The sequence below is a fragment of the Trichoderma gamsii genome (genome assembly GCF_001481775.2).
Source record: "Trichoderma gamsii strain T6085 chromosome Unknown Scaffold_9.2, whole genome shotgun sequence".
Lineage (NCBI taxonomy): Eukaryota > Fungi > Ascomycota > Sordariomycetes > Hypocreales > Hypocreaceae > Trichoderma > Trichoderma gamsii.
Window position 1 is genome coordinate 257,435 of NW_020171346.1, and position 19,369 is coordinate 276,803.

At 47.3% G+C, this 19,369-nt stretch overlaps 6 protein-coding genes across 6 annotated transcripts; 4 read left to right on the forward strand and 2 right to left on the reverse strand.

Annotated features, from left to right (window-relative positions):
- Positions 1-1,720: 1,720 nt before the first annotated feature.
- Positions 1,721-2,392, forward strand: TGAM01_v203365 (hypothetical protein; the record flags this gene model as incomplete). Its single annotated transcript, XM_018801308.1, has 2 exons — positions 1,721-1,787; positions 1,863-2,392. The coding sequence occupies 2 exons, from the start codon at positions 1,721-1,723 to the stop codon at positions 2,390-2,392; spliced, it is 597 nt and encodes a 198-aa protein (XP_018665579.1).
- Positions 2,393-3,186: 794 nt separating this feature from the next.
- TGAM01_v203366 (acetyltransferase) lies at positions 3,187-5,797 on the forward strand (the record flags this gene model as incomplete). The annotated part of the gene is made up of 3 exons (XM_018801307.1): positions 3,187-4,090; positions 4,186-5,286; positions 5,349-5,797. 3 exons carry the CDS (start codon positions 3,187-3,189, stop codon positions 5,795-5,797), a joined length of 2,454 nt encoding a protein of 817 aa, XP_018665578.1.
- A 1,180-nt stretch (positions 5,798-6,977) lies between these two features.
- Positions 6,978-8,704, forward strand: TGAM01_v203367 (hypothetical protein; the record flags this gene model as incomplete). The annotated part of the gene is made up of 3 exons (XM_018801306.2): positions 6,978-7,113; positions 7,204-8,303; positions 8,360-8,704. The coding sequence occupies 3 exons, from the start codon at positions 6,978-6,980 to the stop codon at positions 8,702-8,704; spliced, it is 1,581 nt and encodes a 526-aa protein (XP_018665577.2).
- Positions 8,705-9,885: 1,181 nt separating this feature from the next.
- On the forward strand, positions 9,886-10,307 carry TGAM01_v203368 (hypothetical protein; the record flags this gene model as incomplete). Its single annotated transcript, XM_024549191.1, has 2 exons — positions 9,886-10,179; positions 10,227-10,307. The coding sequence occupies 2 exons, from the start codon at positions 9,886-9,888 to the stop codon at positions 10,305-10,307; spliced, it is 375 nt and encodes a 124-aa protein (XP_024406029.1).
- Positions 10,308-10,964: 657 nt separating this feature from the next.
- On the reverse strand, positions 10,965-16,016 carry TGAM01_v203369 (hypothetical protein; the record flags this gene model as incomplete). The annotated part of the gene is made up of 4 exons (XM_024549192.1): positions 10,965-12,085; positions 12,181-15,219; positions 15,274-15,833; positions 15,907-16,016. The coding sequence occupies 4 exons, from the start codon at positions 16,014-16,016 to the stop codon at positions 10,965-10,967; spliced, it is 4,830 nt and encodes a 1,609-aa protein (XP_024406030.1).
- A 1,695-nt stretch (positions 16,017-17,711) lies between these two features.
- Positions 17,712-18,714, reverse strand: TGAM01_v203370 (hypothetical protein; the record flags this gene model as incomplete). Its single annotated transcript, XM_024549193.1, has 3 exons — positions 17,712-17,819; positions 17,871-18,520; positions 18,582-18,714. The coding sequence occupies 3 exons, from the start codon at positions 18,712-18,714 to the stop codon at positions 17,712-17,714; spliced, it is 891 nt and encodes a 296-aa protein (XP_024406031.1).
- Positions 18,715-19,369: the final 655 nt, after the last annotated feature.

Genomic DNA, 19,369 nt, shown 5'->3' on the forward strand with positions numbered 1-19,369 from the left:
ATTTCCAGATGGAGGACAGAAAGCTTTATAGAGCAAGGAAGTTTAACACATGTACATTGACGACAGCGCTACTACCAGGCGTTTATCATGTATTTCAGTGCACGAAATTCCAAATCCTGTCTATTACAACTGCAATTTGTTGGGGCCCTCGTGGCTGTACAGACAAACATCAAATGCGACGCAAGGCTGGGCCTACCAACCGCAGAGTCCAGCACGTCACTCACTCACTTTTGGCCACGCGACAGGCCTCCATCGTCATCAGGGGAGATCGATATGTAGAGTCCCGGAGCTGGTGCGTGCCGTGTGGGGTGCAGGCGCTCGGAATGGGCTGCTATTGGATGGCTTCGGAGCTGGAGCAAACAGGGTATCTTCTGGGGGATTTGTTGGCTGTCTCGGGAATACGAGTACGAGCGAGCTGGGGAAGATGAGACGAAGCAAGCGGGCTTACTTGGCATGTTTGTGGATGACATAAGATGGAATATCTACCCATCCGCAGTGCTATTGGGGTTGTATGTGTGGTGCCTGGATGTGTAATACGACTTCTGGTGCCGTCTTATCCTACCTGTACGACTATTCAAATACGACTGGCTACCTATCCCCCTTGAGACAAATTAGATGCTTACTGCACTTATACTATTGGAATATGCCTAGGACCGACCCGTTGGCTTTGCCGCTGAAGGCTGATTTTGTCAAATCATTCTTTGAAAGTTTTGATGATTCCAGAAACGCCCTTGTGATGATGCCGCTGGGCTAGAGGTGTATGTGGACGAGGTCGCATTTTGGACAGCGCGGCAGATTACCCTGTGACACGACGGCCAGCTGAAATATATCGAGTAGTATTACAACAAAAACTTGCTGCTGATGATTTTGTCACATTGGCAACTTGGCATAAATAAATGGATGTATATCCCCAACAGAAGTGCTGAAGCATCCGTTGCTCAGTTTGAATCAGTCGTATTGTTGTTTGCTACCTTATGCTTCTGCTATATCGCTAATAGGATGCGGGTCACAAAGAAAGAGGCAGTGTTGTGCTCGCTTTTCTCGCTAATACGATGTCACTGAATCGCATACGCATTCTAGTGCAGCTAAGATTTGTAAAAAAAGAATACCTCTATCTTTTCCTCCTACTTGATATTATTCTTTGCTTCTTGACTATAAAAAAAATAGAGAGGAGCATTTATAGCGCTTGTGAATGCTCGCGTGAGATGTTTCAGACTTTAATATAGAAACAAGCTATTAAGTCAGACAAGAACAATCACATGAATAAATGAAAACACCTCCATCAACAACACTACTACTGGAAGATAAATCCGACTAAATATCTTCAAAAGAAAGCCATCCACAACCATACAAATGACTCTAAACGGGATTGGCGGGTCTACGTTCGCCCGAAGCTCTGTATCGCCCCCTGTAAGTTGTTCCGGCACGGCGCCGGCTCTGGCCTCGGCGCCATCAGGCCATCCGCCTTTCCAGATCCTCACGTCACTTCAACACCATCTCCGAGCCTCGCGATTCCCACAGTGACATCTTGCGACCGAGCACAGCCCAGACAAGCCGCGTCACCGCCCGAATATTTGTCACCGCCTGAATATTCTCGAATTCTGGTGCCATTATCGTCTTTTGTTCTTTTGGTTTCCCCCACATACTGGCGGACATTTTGTGGAAAGGCGCCGCTCCAACAGCGGAAGCTGTGGGTGGCCCTAAGAAGCCGGAGCCCATAATGTCGCAACCTCCCGGACTGCCTCGCCTTTCGCCTCAGTTTTGCTTTTCGACCGGCACGCTGCGTGGTATGTGATACAAGCTCTTTATATGAAAAAAACTATGTAATGCGACTTGGAAGCTGTTCCGCTAACATACTTCAGATTTCTTGCGCCTGTCTCGATCATCAATAGACGACTCGATTACACAGAATCTCAATGCCCTGGTAACGCCATCTCGGGCGGGTTTCGACCCCGGATCGACGTCAACACGGACCCCGAAGTCGTTTGCCGAGCAAATTAATCCCGAAGCATGCCAGTCGTTCAAGGAAAAAGTGCTGTTTCCCTCATGGAAGGCAAGGGCCGAGGTCCTCCGGTATTGCGGCATCGTCGCCACCAGCCCAGATCCAGATGACCCGGAGGCTGCAATTCTTGAATTGGAAAAGCAACGCGATCGCGAACGGATTGTCGACGAAAGGCTGGATCCCTACTCAGGGCGTTTCTTCCCTCGAGAGGCTCGGACTCAGTCCCTTGCTCTCTTGATGCGACAGGAACGAGCCGTGGAAAACATCGTGCGCAGCAGGACTTGGGATGTCATTCAGGGGAGGTGCGGTGCTCCTGGCCAGAGCTGGGATGATGCTATGAGTAAATGGGAGGCGGCACAGAAGCCTGGCCAGGGCGAAGATAAGCGATGACCGAGACTGAGAGGCATGATATCAGAAGTCACAAAACGGGATATGACTTGGATGTGAAAACGAACATGTGGACTGGAAAAATAGATGCCACGTCTGTATATAACAACTTTGTATTATTACTAGTGTAGCTGCACTCTCTAGCAGCCTGAACATATATACCCACCCTTTTCTGTATCACTTTTACAGCTTTTCGATGGTAGCATTGTTCGATTCAGTGCCGGTAGTTATTCACCTATTTCTATTTTCTTTCTTATTCCTCTGCTTTTGTGGTCACTCGCTTAATATATGAATGGCAACAATCCATCTCCGGATAATCGTCCGAATGTCATAGAAGCCATAGAAGGACAGCTACCCCACCAAGAGCTGCGTCTTCAATTCGGAGCCTTTGGTGGGGTCCTTTTCAGGCTTTGGTCAAGTGGCAGGGCCCGACTCCGAGGTGTAGCCGACACCATCTTCCTGCGCCGATTTCTGGTCCTCCAATTACACCTGCTTGACTCTGGCAGAAACACGCAGCCAAGCTTGAGACAGTTGTTGACGAGGGGCACAATTCAAAAAATTTGGAACCCAATTCCTCGCATTGTCAGTTTGGGAGTTGGCGGTTCACTGTTGAATCTGACTAGCCACGCGACAACGAGCCCTTCGGAGTGTGCCGAACCCTTTCGTCTTCGACAACAGCTTGGCTTGACCTAACAGGCAACAGCGATCTTACCGAATTGCATTAATTGGCCCGATATCAAAGCGAAAGAACGATCTCCAAACCGTATATATTCTAGCACCTGCACAAATCCGTCACGATGCCTCAACCACTGGCGCCGAAGGAAGCGGCGCAGTTCCGAACCATCATCCGCAGTTTTGAGGACAAGCAGTACAAACGTGGCTTGAAGACGGCCGATCTGATCCTCAAGAAATATCCGCGCCACGGCGATACGATGGCCATGAAGGCGCTGATTCTCAACAGCCAAGGAAAGCCCGACGAGGCGTTCCCTCTGGCAAAGGAGGCCCTGACGGTTGATATGAAGTCCCACATTTGCTGGCATGTTTACGGACTTTTGTACCGATCAGTCAAGAACTTCGAGGAGGCAATCAAGGCATACAAGTTTGCTCTCAAGCTTGATCCCACCTCTGCCCAGATCCAGCGAGACCTCGCCATCCTACAAGTGCACGTTCGAGACTACCAGGGATACATCCAGAGCCGGAAGGCTATGCTCCAGGCAAGGCCCCAGATACGCTCCAGCTGGACTGCGTTGGCAATTGCCCACCACTTGTCCGGTAACCTGACCGAGGCGGAAAATGTTCTCACTACATACGAGGGAACGCTCAAGTCGGCACCCTCTCGATTCGACGGCGAACATTCCGAGGCAGTCATGTACAAGAACTCCATCATTGCCGAGCAAGGCGACTTCCAGCGGGCGCTTGATCATCTGGAGAGCGACGCAAAGCACAACCTGGATCGTCTGGCAGTTTTGGAATGCCGCGCAGACTATCTCGCCAAGTTGGGTCGGAAGGAGGACGCTGTTCAGGCCTACCGACTTCTCATTGATCGCAACGCGGAGCACATTGACTATTACGAGAAGCTGGAACAGGCCCTGGAGATCTCTCGGGATGATGCGCCTGCACGAAAAGCCATTTACGACGAGTATGCCGCCAAGTTCCCTCGCTGTGACATTGCTCGACGTGTTCCTCTCGACTTTCTCAGCGGTAAGTAATGAAGCTGCTTTGATGTAGAAAGAAAAGCAAAGGGTATTACCAAAAGAGATTGTTAAACAGCATTCTGATCCAACTTTTACTTATAGGAGACGAGTTTCGGCAAGCCGCAGAGTCCTATGTGGCTCTTATGCTAAATAAGGGAGTCCCGTCTCTTTTTGCCAACTTGAAACACCTTTACTCTGATTCATTCAAGAAGGATACCCTGAGAGAAGTTGTCGAAAAGTACCTTACTTCTCAGGACATTGACTCCGAGAGCAAAGACAAGGGGGAGGCTGCCGGGCTTTACTACCTGGCTCAGCACTACAACTATCACTTGAGCCGCGACTTGGCAAAAGCTGACGAGTATGTCGATCGCGCCATTGAGAAGGATCCTAAGAGTGTCGATTTCCATATGACAAAGGCCAGGATATTAAAGCATGCCGGCAACATCAAGGAAGCGGCAGAGATGATGGACAAGGCCAGAAAACTTGATCTCAAGGATCGATACATCAACAGCAAGTGCGCCAAATATCAGCTGCGAAACGGCGAGAACGAAAAGGCCCTCAAGACTGTTGGCCTCTTTACGCGGGCGGAGACTGTGGGTGGCCCCTTGGCGGATCTCCTTGAAATGCAGTGCATTTGGTACTTGACGGAAGACGGAGAAGCTTACGCTAGACGGGGCAACATTGGACTCGCTTTGAAGCGATTCCAGGCTCTGAACAACATTTTCGACGTTTGGCAGGATGACCAGTTTGATTTCCACAGCTTTTCACTAAGAAAGGGACAAATCCGAGCCTACATCGACATGATTCGCTGGGAAGACCACTTCCGTGACCACCCAGTCTACTCAAGAGTCGCTCTTGATGCTATTAACCTTTATCTCGCCATGGCGGACAAGCCAGCTGCCAATGGAACAAACGGAGCAGATGAAGAAGATGCCCTTGAGAAGAAGAAGGCCGCTAAGAAGGCTAAGAAGGAGCTTCAGCGTCTGGAGAGAGAAGAGGCAGAGAGGCAAGCCAAGCAGGACCCCAACAAGGGTGGTCAGGCAGCCGATGCGAAGAAGAAGGATGAAGACCCTCTTGGCTTGACTTTGGCGGCGACAACTGACCCTCTTGGTGAGGCGATGAAGTTCCTGGGACCAATGCTGCAGGCGGGTCCTAAGAATATCGATGCCCAGATTGCTGGATTTGAGGTTTACATTCGCCGCAGTAAGTGACTTTAGTCTTTCCAGGCCTTATGTATTTACAGATTACTAACGACTGCAATCCAGAGAAATATGTTCTTGCTCTGCAGTGCCTAAACCGGTCTCTGTCAATCGATGCTGAAAACCCCAGGGTACACGAACAAGTCGTCGCCTTCCGCAAGTTGCTTAACAACGCCCCATCAGATCTTCCACCCAAGGTCCTTGAAGCACTGAAAGCAGAATTCACTGCCGTCGATGCCACGGCGGATCTGACAAAGTATAACCAAGACTTCCAGGAAAAGCATCAGGCCAGCCCTCTCCACGTGCTATCTGCCGTCAAGGCTAGGCAAACACTAGGTGTGGATCTTGCAAAGTGCGAGAAGGAAGTCCATGGCCTTATTGAACACGCCAGTGCGACATTTACAGATGCGATTGCGGCGCTGGAGACTCTTAAGAGCTGGAGAAGCGCAGAGGTAGAATCGTTCAGAAAGGCAGCACTTGCAAAGTGGCCCAACGTTACGAGGTTATCAGAGTAAAAAGGGAAAACAAATTACATGGACATATTGCTGTTCGAGAACAAAAGAAAGAAAAGAGAATTGGAGATCAAGTGAACCTTCTGATAGAGACTGATTTTGGGAGGGGAAAGGGGAATGAACTTTAGCTTGTCTAAGAGGTCTGGTTTTGCTTCATATCTTCGCATCATTATTCATATTTATATCGGTAGAGAGAGCCTGTTTGGTTGGCTTCTTCTACAGGTAGATGTGGCTTACTTGCTTTTGGCGGAGTTTTCTTTTCTTTTCTTTTGTTGAAAAAAAGGGGGGAGGACTGGGTGCGTTATACAAAAGTTGGTAGGCATTTGTTGGCTTGAGCTTTAACGATGATGGGCGAATGTTTGCGTCTTGATGCTGAATTGAGATTGAGTTGAATGAGATGAGAGCGCATTGGTAGGGAGCTGGTCTGAGCGCTGTTGGAGCATCTCCCCAGCTTTATGGTGGGTGTTGCTATGCTTGGATTGGATTGGAGGTTGGTGGGAATGTGACTGCGAATAAATACTTGCTTTAGCAATGAGAGACGAATAAATGTTATTGTCAAGCCATAGTCTGCTAAAGTTTCACTAATACTCGCTTACTTACTCCTTTTCTATTTCAACCCAGTGACATTCCCAGAACTCTCGCATTGGCTACCGTACCCAACGCATCAGGTACAGCCTCTGGTGGTACGTAATCCGTGCAAACGGACAGGGCACCTCTTTATTCGGAACAGCGATCCGACTGGGCGCTGCGGAGCGCTGTGGAGCGCTGCAAGCTCTCACTGGCTAATGCTCCTTAGCGACCTGCCCAGTCCGCTGCTTATCCCCTTATCGGAGCTGCTAGGGCCATCTGCCGCGGTTTGCTGGTAGCTTAGTGCTCTTTCATCACCAACTGCAATGCATCTGATTGACCGGCGTTGAACTCTCTCCCTTTCTAGCTATCATTCCTTAAACGCCAAATTCTCACACTCGCTGACATTTTATTTAATTCCTCTTTGTCCCTCCTCCCCCACGGGGCTTCTTGTTTTTTTTACTCTTCTATATTTCTTACTCTTTGACTTCTTAGTGTGTCGTTCGTTTCCCCCCTTGTCAAAGACGACGTCCGCTTAGTCGCTTTCAATTTCCAAACCCTGGAACGCTTCGGGTGCCTCGGCTTGCCCCAGTCTGAGATTTGATTCTTCTTCCCAATGCAGGACGCTGTACGACTCGCGAATATGGACGACGGAGGCAAGACGATGGATCATTCGGCGGCAATTGGCATGCGTCTGAGTCTTGGGGGCAACAAGACGCTGACGATTGGCGAGAAGGACCTTGTACTATTCGGTATGAAGACTCGAAAGAATATCGCGATTGAGATTGAGATGGTTGCTTGTCCATGCACTGTATTGGAGGCTGACAATTGATTCTACGTAGATACCGACGGCAGCAAACACATTTCGTCATCCGGCGGCAAACCGTCTGCCGGCAGGCAGCTCATCGAAGACATCTGCTGCCTCAACTGCTTCCCGAGCCGGAGCTCAGAGGGCAAGGGGAAGCACACGATCCCTCTATACAACGTTTTATGGGCTGAGCTGCGCGGCAATGCTCTGGTTATCGAGTACGCCGCGCCTCGCAAGTCGTCGCTGAAGCTGCAATGCTGGTCGTTTAACATCCCGAGCTCTGAAGTTGAAGCCGACGGCCCGTCGCCTGAGCTGTTTGCATCGGCGCTCATCGCAGCCGCGTATGGCGACGCGAAGCCGCGGAAACGAGCCTATGTGCTCATCAATCCCAACTCGGGCCCTGGAGGAGCGCTGAATAAGTGGAATAAGTTTGTCAAGCCGCTGTTTGAAGCTTCGAAGATGGAGCTGGAGGTGGTGACTCTGACGAGGGGCGGAGAGGCGACGGAGCTTTCGGAAAAGGCAGACATCGAAAAATACGACACTATCATGGCCTTATCGGGCGATGGAACTCCGTTCGAAATCTTCAATGGGCTCGGCCGACGGCCTGATGCTGCGAGGGCGTTGGCCAAGATTGCCGTTAGCCATATTCCTTGCGGATCTGGAAATGCGTTCTCGTTGAATACCAATGGAAGCAATGATGTTGGAATATCAGCCTTGGCGGTCATCAAGGGCGTGGTCATGCCTTTGGATCTCGTGTCCATCACCCAAGGCGAAAAGCGCACCCTTTCGTTCCTGTCGCAGTCTCTGGGAATCATCGCCGAGAGCGATCTGGCGACGGAAAATCTTCGATGGATGGGCAGTAAGCGTTTCGAGGTTGGCCTGGTGACGCGTGTTTTGAAGAAGAAGTGCTACCCCTTCGATTTGTCGGTCAAGTCGGAGATTGAAGGCAAAGAGATGATCAAACAGCACTACAAGAAATATGCTGTTGATCCTAGTCTCTTGAGCGTGGATGCTGAAGCAGAGGCGGGCGCAGAGGGCTTGCCTGAGCTCAAGTACGGGAATGTCCGAGATGAGATTCCTGCAGACTGGGAGACTGCTTCATATGATAATATTGGAACATTTTATGTTGGAAACGTACGTATTGAGACCATCTCGCGAGTGATAACATGGCTAACAAACCAAACATATAGATGGCTTACATGTCGTCCGACGCCAACTTCTTCCCTGCTGCTGTGCCTACTGACGGCTTCATGGACATGGTCCTGATCAGAGCGGATATTTCGCCAATGGCCGTCACCCAAGCGTTGCTTGCCGTCGAGTCTGGCAAATTCTTTGACAATCGCAACGTGACGTACAAGAAAATCTCGGCATACCGCATCACGCCGCGGAACCAAGACGACGGCTACATCAGCATTGACGGAGAGCGCATCCCGTTCGAGGCGTTCCAGGCCGAGATCCACCGCGGCCTCGGGCGCGTCATCTCGAAGAGGGGAGTGTATGAGGCCGCGGGCCCCGCCGGATGGGAGAAGGCATAGGGAGCATTCTGCCGGATGGCTGGATAACGTTGACGATGTGTCTGTTTTGTTTATTGTGGAAAAGAGGGAAAACTAATGTGACAGCGCGAAGAAGGGTTTGGGAGAGGACAGATCTTTGGCGAAAATAATTCAGCGGGAGAAATCGGAACTTTGACACGTATTGTGCGAATTTGAGAAAGCGGATAAGGCCATTAATGAAGACGAGTGAACAGGCCTCGGATACCCTCATTTTTTACTTTTTGCTTTTCTTTTTACCAACTGCTTGATATGCAGGAATGGATAGTATACCCAGTTTGGAGGGCAAGGATGCTCTTAAGCTACCTATTTACAGTGGTATCAGAAACTTGTTATAAAGCGTCATAGAAGCGGATTTAATGCTATGAGAAAATTTTATAAATGAGTACCTATCTAACTATGTGATCACGATGTCTTCATCATTTGCCTCCCTCCTGTTTTGAAAGCAAAATTTTCCCTCAACGCCAGTCTCGTATTTCTGATGGAGAATTCTTGCTGTGCATGGATCCTGTGACCGGTGAAGAGTCAAGATTCAAGCCTTGTGGGCCAATAAGCATCCTCATGTACCTTGATGGTCTTCGATGGCTTCGAGTGACTGTTCTTCTAGATAGTGGCTTGCGGATGGTTACGCGTATATGGCCGGTGGCGTCAGGCACGATGGCTTCGATGTTCACGAGTGTATACAATGGAGGTATAGAGGAAGTACTATTAGTAAAGGCAGCGAAGGTAACAGAGGAAAGATAAACCATAGAAATAAAACGATTAATAGAACTAGCGCGCGTATATGAAAGAGAAAAAGATGGAATCAGACAAAGAAGCTATACGTGTGAAATAAGCTCATACTGAGTCTTGTATGCGTAGGTTGGACAGTCTTTGTATTTACTATGAAGGTATCGTGAAGATCCTGGGCTTGGTTACCGGTGGCGTAACGGTATACTGGGCTGATGCTAATAATACGTTTTGGTGTGAATTTAATTACTGGTGTATGCCGCAAACAAGTGGAATACGTGTTCTCGTGGCGTTGCTATTGCGAGGGTATAAATTCGAGCGTTGGATCATCTTCTCCGGAGAGCTCCTTCTCTTCTCTTAAAGCGTTTTCACAAAGTGAACTTGATCATTGACATCAAACTGATAGTTCCCCCGGAACAAACCACCAATATATCAACATGAAGACTTCAACTATCATCGCCATGGTATTCACCATGATTGCTATCTCTTCCGCCCTGCCTCCCCCCCTGAGAAGCAACATCAGCGCTTCGCACGCCGACAAAAAGGGAGGCTTTACCCTTCAAGCGCGCCAGGACACGGTGCCCCGCTGCTCGGTGCCGTGTATCCAGAACGCAATCGCAAAGGTGACGGATTGCCATTTTGCGGATTATGCTTGCGCTTGCAAGTACCATGGCGAGGTCTCTGGCGCTGCGACGGCGTGTGTTGTGGGATCTTGTGGCCTGCAAAGGGCAGTTCGTATGTACTATCTTTCGTTTTCTTCTGCTGCTGCATCTATTAGAATACCATATCTGCTATATCTGCTACATCTATTACATCTACTGCATCTACTACTACTTCTTCTCCTCCCCTCTTTTTCTAAATTTCCATCATTTAAGTTAAATACTAATAAACTTTTGTAGAAATTGTTGTGCCGGCCATTCGAAAGTTGTGTGAAAAGGAAGCACTAAAGGACGTTAACGAGAAGGAAGAAAAAGTTAAAAGAGAGCTGGAAGTGGTCGAGGAGGAAGATGAGGACGAAGACGAAGACGGGGAGGAGGATGAAGACGAGGATGAGGATGAGGAGGAAGATGAGGATGAAGATGGGGATGAAGATGACGACGACGACAAGTTCGAGTTGTACGACGACGAATTCGATGAGTATGAGGATGACGAAGAGAAGAAGGAAGAACAGGCGAAAAGACAGTTAATAGTGCCTGATGAGGATGACCTGGTATTTGACATCGACCCTGTGAACGCGGATGACTACGATGAGGAAGAGGAGGAAGAATAAGCTGAAGTAGGGCCTCTTGAAGCCCCAAACTGTTTGGATCGGCTGTTTGAGTTTCCATATATTGTTTAATCCTGCTTTGTACGAGCACAAGATACCTCAGTCGTTAGGTAATGTTTTCATTGTTATTTACGACGATGTTAACGAGCGAGCAAATATTTTCTTATTGAACCTGTCTACTGCGTGAACTGCGGGGAGTACCTCATGCGACTTCGTGATGGCAGGTTTTGGCATCCCCAAGAGACGTCGCTATTCGGCTAAGGCTTCTAATTCAAGACGGTCGTCTTTCCAATCTTCTAATATTGTCCTCATAGTCTCTGAGCCCGGCTCTGCACCCTTTTCCAGTAAATCAAAAATGAATTGGCGATGCTCTCTTGCCTCAGTGAGAGCTAAATCTAGTGGTGTAAGCCCTTTGATATTCTTGGCATTAATTTCAATCTCTGGGCCAATGCTCATGAGTTTGTCAAGCATTTTGCACTTAGTAGAGTCACGAAATCTCCGCGCAGACAGTGTGTGCAGCGGAGTATCACCCTCCTTGTTCCTTTGCAATGCCGCTTTGGTGGTTGATGTTTTATCATGCTCTATTAGCTTTTGCACGGCTTGAACACCCCCACTGTGCAAAGCTTGCTGTAACGGCGAGAAGCCACGAAAGTTGAGCACTGTCGTATTGGCCCCCTTACTGAGTAAAGTTTGTATGAAATCAATCTGGCCTTTGCGAACAGCAATATGCAGTGGAGTATCATTTCTCCCTGATATAAGAGCGTCAATATTCGCATTAGCATTCAGAAGTGCTTGAAAGATCCTCTGTTTTTGGTTGAGGATAGAAATATGCAATGCTGAATATCCATCTCCATCAGCATCGTCAACGCTGGCTCTCCTGTCCAACAACTGCTGTAAAATATCTTGATTCTCCCCCAAAACAGCACCGAGCACTGGCGTGTATCCCTTTCTCTGATCTGCGTCGACGCTAGCGTTCATATCAAGTAGTCGCTGCACAGCCTCCCACTCTTTCTCATAGATTGCAATAAGCAATGCCGTTTGTCCGTACTCATCAGTTGCATCAATAGCCGGTGTCTTTAGGTTGTTGTCAAGTAAGAAATTGAGAAAGTCAAACAGGCTGCCGCTCTGCGCTGCTATATGCAATGCAGTTGCACCGTCTTTAGCCACTGTATTGACGTCGGCACCGGCGTGAAGCAATAGCTTTGCAACCTCCAACCCATCTTTTCCACGACTTAGTGATACATGTAGCGGGGTTCTTCCATCTTTCCTCGATGTTTTGACATTCGCACCAACTTGAATTAATGTTTGTACGGCATCTGTTAACTCATATTCCACAGCAAGATGCAGAGGCGTACGGAGTTCATTGTCGCCTATGTTGATAGTATATGTGTGAGCGTGGGATATGGACCGCAGTAGTTCATCGTGCCCATATATGGCAGCTAGATGAAGAGGAGTCCAACCGAACCGATCTGGTAGATCAATATCGTCTTCCAATAAGTGGACCATCTCAACGTTTCCTCGACTGCAGCCCAGTGAATCGGGTGTCTCTCGTTGCGATCCACATGGCGTATATTTCTTCTGTGCTTTTTGTAGCCAATCAGTTGTTGTACTATTTCGACTTTCCCGCTTTGGACAGCGCAGTGCATTGGCGTGATTCCGTCTTTCCCAGCAATCTCAATCGGAGTTTTGTATCTGAGCAGCATATCCACCAGTTCCTTGTTGCCGAAGACACAAGCATGGTGCAAAGGTGTCCATTCCATGAGGTCTCGAGGCGTAGGGAATGCAGTCTCGTCGCTTTCTTGCCAGTTGTTATCTATGTCTAAGGTCAAATTGGCAGCATAGTGAAGCAGCGACCAACCAAAGGCATCAGTCTTTTCAAATTCTTCGATATTCCGAATAGCTAATCTTTGCTTGGAATCTCTTGCCTTTATGATATCGAGATTCGTAGCAGTAATTTGAAAACTACTCGGAAATGATATCGGGGTGCTATTGATGCCGGCCAGCATGCTGAGAGTCGCGGCGAAGAATTGATGTCTATCTGGCAAGATGGTCGAAAAATAAGCTGAAAAAGTATCACCAGCCAAAATTTCTTTGAGGCTTTCTAGTTGTGTTATCAAGTCATCTTCTATCCTCCTTTCAGTTTCTTGAAGCTTTGCTTCATGGTGCAATCTGTAGAGAAATCCGAGGCAGATAGCTACAGCTCGCGTGGAAGAAGAATCCTTTTCGAGATCGAAGCGCAGAGCTAATTTGAGAAGACGATTACAGGTCTCAACCACATTTTCCCATTGTAGTGTGCGTTCGTATTCATGTGCTTCCCTTGCGACATCATCGATAATATTCTTGACGTTCGTCAACTTATGTTCAAGGGTGAGAGGTATAATTAGATCAATGTAGATGTCCGACAGTGATCCAAATCCGATCTTCTCTAATTTTTTCGCCAAGTCGGAGATAGTTTCGTTTTTAAGTTTCATCTGCTCCCATCCTCCACTCATTGTACTAGGAGACAAAGGATGTGCACTCGATGCGCTTGCAATGTCAACCTCCGGCATCTTTGCAATTGCGCGCATGAATGAATAGAACAATTCCCGAGAGAAGAGCCTTTGCCGATTGTCTTGACATTCAAAAACAAAATATTTCTTCATGAGGTCGGGCTGTGCTGTAGCAGTTGATTTTTTCGCGGCGCCGTCTTCAACGTTGTAGCCCACGGTTATGCGTTTTGGTTCTTTTTCAATAAGTTCAGTAAGTTCGTTTTCTGAATACGGCTTGAAGCTTTGCGGAATATTTTCGGGCATCCACCACTGAAGGTCTCTAGTTAGGCGTTCTTCAGATCCATCTAGTTCATAAGCCCTCAAATTCCGTGGTCGACTAATTTCAGGAAGGTCTATCGATGAGGTTGAGTACAACCATAAAGAGAGAATTGCCTCTAGTTCTGTTTCGTCAACTCGCCATGCATGTGACTCATCTTTGTAAATTGTTATGTAGATCTTTCCTTTGACAACCTTTTCTTCGACAACCTTTTCTTTGACATTCTTTCCTTCAGTAGGCTCTGCAACATTGTACTGTGTGTAAATCGCTGGAATGCTCCATTTATAGCTTTCGTTCGGTCCACTTAAGAATGTAGTCGCGACTGCTTCAATTGCTCTTGATAGATGGATAGCCTCTTCCAAGAATGGACTTTTCCACTTTGAAAGCTTTCCCAAACGTTTTCGCATCAGCATAATTCTATGAGGTTCCGAATCTTCGATAGGCTGACTGCTATCCGTATGACATGTCAGCTCACCCCCGGTACGAGTACGAATTTCCCATTTGGGCCGGGTTTCGTCTCTTGCATCTTTCTTTTGGTCGGCAGAGTCTCTTGAAGTTTGACCAGGATTGACCCATGGGGCTTTAGAAAGTTGTCCAAAGCTCAAGACAAACCAGTCAAGCTCAAATTTCGGATTCAAGGACGTATGAGCGGGAGGCTTTCCTAAACCGCGTCGAACTATGACACGCATTATAGTAACCAGTATCGTGATTCCAAGCTGTACGATTGATGCTGTCCAGTTTAGTCCTCGCATTCCGATAAATTGCGAAATGAATCCAATGAGAGAAATGAGAGCGCCAATAAACGTAATAGGTTCCATTGGCCAGTATAGAGGTTGGCTGTCAACTTCTGTTGTACGCTTGTCATTATTGTTGCCCGTTTTCTCCGCTGTTTTGTCGTAATGGAGTAGTCTGTTTAGGACATGAACAATAGGGCCTCCGATTTCATTTCGTCGATGCTTGATATTTCGTCGTCGAGACATGGTAATATATTGTCGTTCGCTAGTTGGGTAAACTGCAAATGGCTTGAACACTTGGTCGCTCACAGTATGATCTTTCTGTAGCCATACAACATATATGTGGTGATTCTCTGCTTCGTAGCATGTTTCTTTCGTGCTTTTGCCAACGACCCAAGAGCATATGAACAAGCCAAGCACAAGCAGCAGAGTTCCCACTGCGGCGCATGGAAAAGCGTATTTGACCACCTTTCTGCCATCCTTCAAGAAAGTGTCTTGGGTAGGTTTGTAGTAGGTAATGAAACCGAAATACACTACAGCTCCAAATTGTAGAATCAGGCCAATAGCAGCAGCAACATATATTTCGCTCCGGCCGACTCTATCGTGGCAATTAAGTAGAAGATTTGGAGCGCTGCCATCCTTGTCTTCAATAACAATGATTTTCAAGCCTTCTTCATTTTCTGGGTGATTTGTTGAAGGAGCGTCCATCGAATGGGCTTTCGTTCGAGTTGAACATTCAGATATTCTTGTGGGAGGGTCCATGCCTGACTCCTGTTGACTTTCCGCGGCTGAAAGGGAGCGTTCTTTTGTTGCAGGGTGAAATAGAAAGACTCGCACTCGTTTCAATTTGCCGGACATCAAATTTATACCATCTCTGTAGCCCTGCCAAAGGCATTTTAATTTGCTTGATATCGAAGTTGTACTCTTTATGAAACCCTGTTGAATAGATGTTGACCCAGTTCTTTCTAAGATGTACGTTAGCAAGCGACAAGAACGTGATAGGAACTATTGGCGCATACTTGTTATCTTGAACCACTCAGTTTCTTCTTGGACCTGGTTATTTTCTTTTTGGACCTGTTCAGTGTCTTCTTGCATCTGTGCAGTTTCTTCTTGAACATGTTTAGTATTTTCTTGAGCCTGTTCAGTTGCTTGGCCATCGGTTTGGTTGTTCTCAGCATTCCCGCCATTTTTCTTCTCCGTCTCTTGATGGGCATCTGCTTGTAGTTTTGTGCATTCAACATCGAATGGCTTCAAATCTTCGATTTTTTTGGTTTTCGGTATCAAGCAGATAAACTGGTAAATATCGGCCGACCCGGGGCATCTGACCACGCTGTTGCCATTCCAAAGTTCGCAAGTTTCTGTCGAAGTGGATGACATAACTTCTACCTCCGCCGCAGCAAGGTTTTCTCTCGCTCGTCCGATAAATGATTTCAGCCAAGCTGGCCCTGCTACCCTAATAGCGCTCACGACGGTGGTGATGGCTCCAATTGGGGCCACGGCCAAGAGGATGCAGTCTGCTATACCGACAGCTTGGCTCATGAATTGCATGACTACCCGCTCGCCAAATAGCGCGATAATGCTAGAAAGAAATGATCTTAGGTTGGAATTCAGAGATAGAGAAGGCTCATTGAGACAATTTAAAGGGTACTTACGGACCGAGATCCGAGGCGAGGTTATTCGCAAAGTCGTCGCCGCCATCGGCAGATGCGCGGCTCGCCAGCCACAGAATCAATAAAGCTGAGAAAAAGATTCGCTGGGACATTTTAAAACACTAATTTACTGCTCAATGAAGGGGTGTGAACTGATCAAGCAGCAAAAAAACAGACTTGGGCATATACTGGATGCTTGCGATCGATGAATTGCGTGTGGAAAGACGCGGACAACGTGGATCGTCGTGATACTTGAGGGGAAACAGCAACTGCCAGCAAAGATTTTCACTTAGGGGTTGTCTACATGCATATATAAGGTGTGTATGTCTTACTACATCTTTGCTTTTTCCAGTGGCCAATATTCAGCCGCACAATATATTCCAGAGCCTGATCGAGTGACCCCAGCACCCAGCGCTTTGCTCACCCGCAGCATCCTCTTGACTAAGCGACTTCGAACATTTTCAACTCCTCCACCATCAACCGAAAGATAACTGATATCGTTTTCAGTTGGCTGAACAGCTAGGCCGATGCTTGAAAGCAAAATCAGAAGCCTCTTGATATTGTGAATACGGATTATAGTATACTCTTGTAAGGAGCACTGGATCAGAACTTGCTTATGTCAATTTCACTTAGATATCGCTCGGAAAGGCCCGCATGGAACTAGCAGGGATCGAGTACCCTCAATACGCACTTTATCTGGCCGTAGTAGTATAAACCAAATAAATGGCGTAGTGGTCGTGGGGGCTACTGAGGGGAGCCCTCCTCTCGTTAAACAGCGAAATGTTGACTGGCTTTCCCATCCTTTGGCGTTATATGTATTCTTCATAGCAGAGAGCCGACTTTGTTTCCCGCTTTTCTCCTAAAAAAAGTCATCAAGACAAATAGCCTTGTTGACTTGGAATAAAGTCTAATGTGTGGGCCGGCATCTTTATCGCAGCCTTGTCCACACGCACCACAGCTTTTGGCCTGTCCATTCCTTCTTAACCCCTGTACCGCATTTATAAGCACAGCTGAGGGGTATTACACATCGGCGAATGAATTCAGCTCTGTTGTCGAATGGGGCTGAGGAAATACGAGATTCATGCCAACGCCTGAGGCTGCTCAACTTGGTTGCATACAATCTCTTCCATGCCTCTCTCTCTTTGCTTCTTTTTACCACTTCTCTTCTGATTCTAATTCAAGCAAAGAACAGGATTACCCAGTCTTCTCTGAGATCTTATCCATTAACCATTTGCCAATAGCAGTCATAGTGGTAGTATCTCACCACTTTGGGTTCTATTCTGGCGCAATTTCTTGGCCTCAGCTTTCGTCTGGGTCTCACTGCAGGTGGCACCAACACAGAACTCACCGAAATCCAAGTTAAACCAATAAGCGTCTACAACTGCGACAGGGGTATATGTCGGCTTCTCCTTTTCCAGCGGAAGCCGTATTCGTGTACCCAGCGGCTGGGTTGGCCCCGGTCCGTGTAGCTTACTAGTGATATATATCAGTAGCACTAGCAAATGTCGAAACACAAACGCAATTTGGAGTAGGTTGGGTGAGCGCCTCGGAGGCTGAGCGGAGGACGATAGTATTGTGAAATATATTTAAGTAACACTTAGTTACAGCGAGCCTCCCATCTTACTTCGCTTTCCTTCTCTAGAGGCACGATGGCAAAGCGCAGTTGTAACATCCACTAGCTATATATTTCGCCAAGATAGAGGACAGAGATAGCATTTTACAAAGTGAAATGAAATTTCCCAATAGTTGCGTTAGCTATTGTGCTGATCTTCCAATGATCGCATGTTACGCAATTTCGAGTCCTAGACTCATAAAAGGTTCGAAAAATCGACCAAAGGGAATCCAGCTAGCTTAAGTACTGATGTAATATAGGTAAGATTATAATTCTTTATGGGAAATACCTCAGCTAGGAGATCCTGGAAGCAAGTTAGTCAAGTATGCAATTTAATAACTTATGTTGTTCTCACCGTCGGAGTTTTTATTGTAATGTTGCCTAAGAGCTTTACCAATTGAGGCTGAGAAAGAAGTGATTCTACACCCAATGTGAGGATAATGGGAGAATTGTTGATCAAAAGAGGAGTTGGAGTGAATCCAAGATCCGTCGGTAGCCTTTCATGCTCAATTATGCTTCGCACCCATTCCAACTTGGGGCTTCCCCCGAGGCTGGCAAGTAGCAGTCCATTCTCCAAGGCGCCAAATGCAATGGAGCGAGCACCACAGTCTTGAGCAGGATTATGAGCAAAGTCAAACAAATCTCTCGCTGTTCTGGCTGCCCCTATGGCCTGAGGAGTGATAATAGAGTAGTTTTTCAGAACTTGGAGAGGAACAGACCAAATCGTTTCGTTGAAGTCATTATTATCGCCATCTCCAATATCTGGGCGAGATAGACTGCAGTCATGATCGATGAAGCCATGATTAGACAGCTCATGCAGATCAAATGAGGCAAGTGTGTATGACTTTAAGAGCTCTGCAACACCTGCGATAGCGGAGAACTCTGGTGAGAGACCCAAACCTTCAAAGGCGCCTCGAATAAGATCGATGGCTGTAATATTCTTGCCACTGTGCGGCAAGAAGCCATGGTTGGCGAGAGAGTTTAGAGCTGGGCAAGGGCCACGAGCTGCCACCTGATGTTAGGCTCTTAAAGTCGCGGTAAGACTTATACTTCAATCATCACTTACAATCGTCAGGTCCGGGTGACTGCCAGTCATAGAATCTAGGATCAAGCGGATTGAAGATGGGTAGTGGGAGAAGTTGGGCACATCCAATGCTTCCCATGAAGAAGATGGAGACCAGAATTGACAGCCACTTCATCTCGAAATAGGTTTAATAGGAATAATTGGCACGAGGTGTAATATTTCTGCGTCTTGTTCAAAATGTCTCACGGATGGATACTGGCCTATTTCTAGTCAAACGACTTTTATTAAATCCATCCCATGGCCCTTTATAGATGATGCTATACAACTCATCGCGGTACTGCGGGGGAATTTGATAAATATGCATCCTTGTGGCCTATAGGAACATCGATACCACGTTGATGATGGATGGGTGACAGCGAACGTATAGTCGATCCTATCACAACTTCGTGCTCAACTCCCAGGTCAACTGTTAATATACTGCGAGCCTCATAACAATGGCTTTATCAAGCCTATATGACGTAAAAGCTACGCTGCAACAAAGGCACATTGAGGTCTAGATTCTGCATGAATATGAAGTCGGGAATATCTATCGGTTATTACTGCCGGCTGGCAATGTGGTGGTTGTAGGTGTGGTAGATCTGAGCCAAAACAGGTTTATAATGCGACATTGATGGCAGAGCGTGATAAATGCTACGTAGACGGTGAAACTCGGCTACGAGCTACGTAGTGGATGGTGACTTGCAGCAGGCTCTGATATATAGTCCTATTATGGCCATATGCAGAGGGACTATTCCAATACCAGTTTTCTTTACTTATCATGGACCAATGAT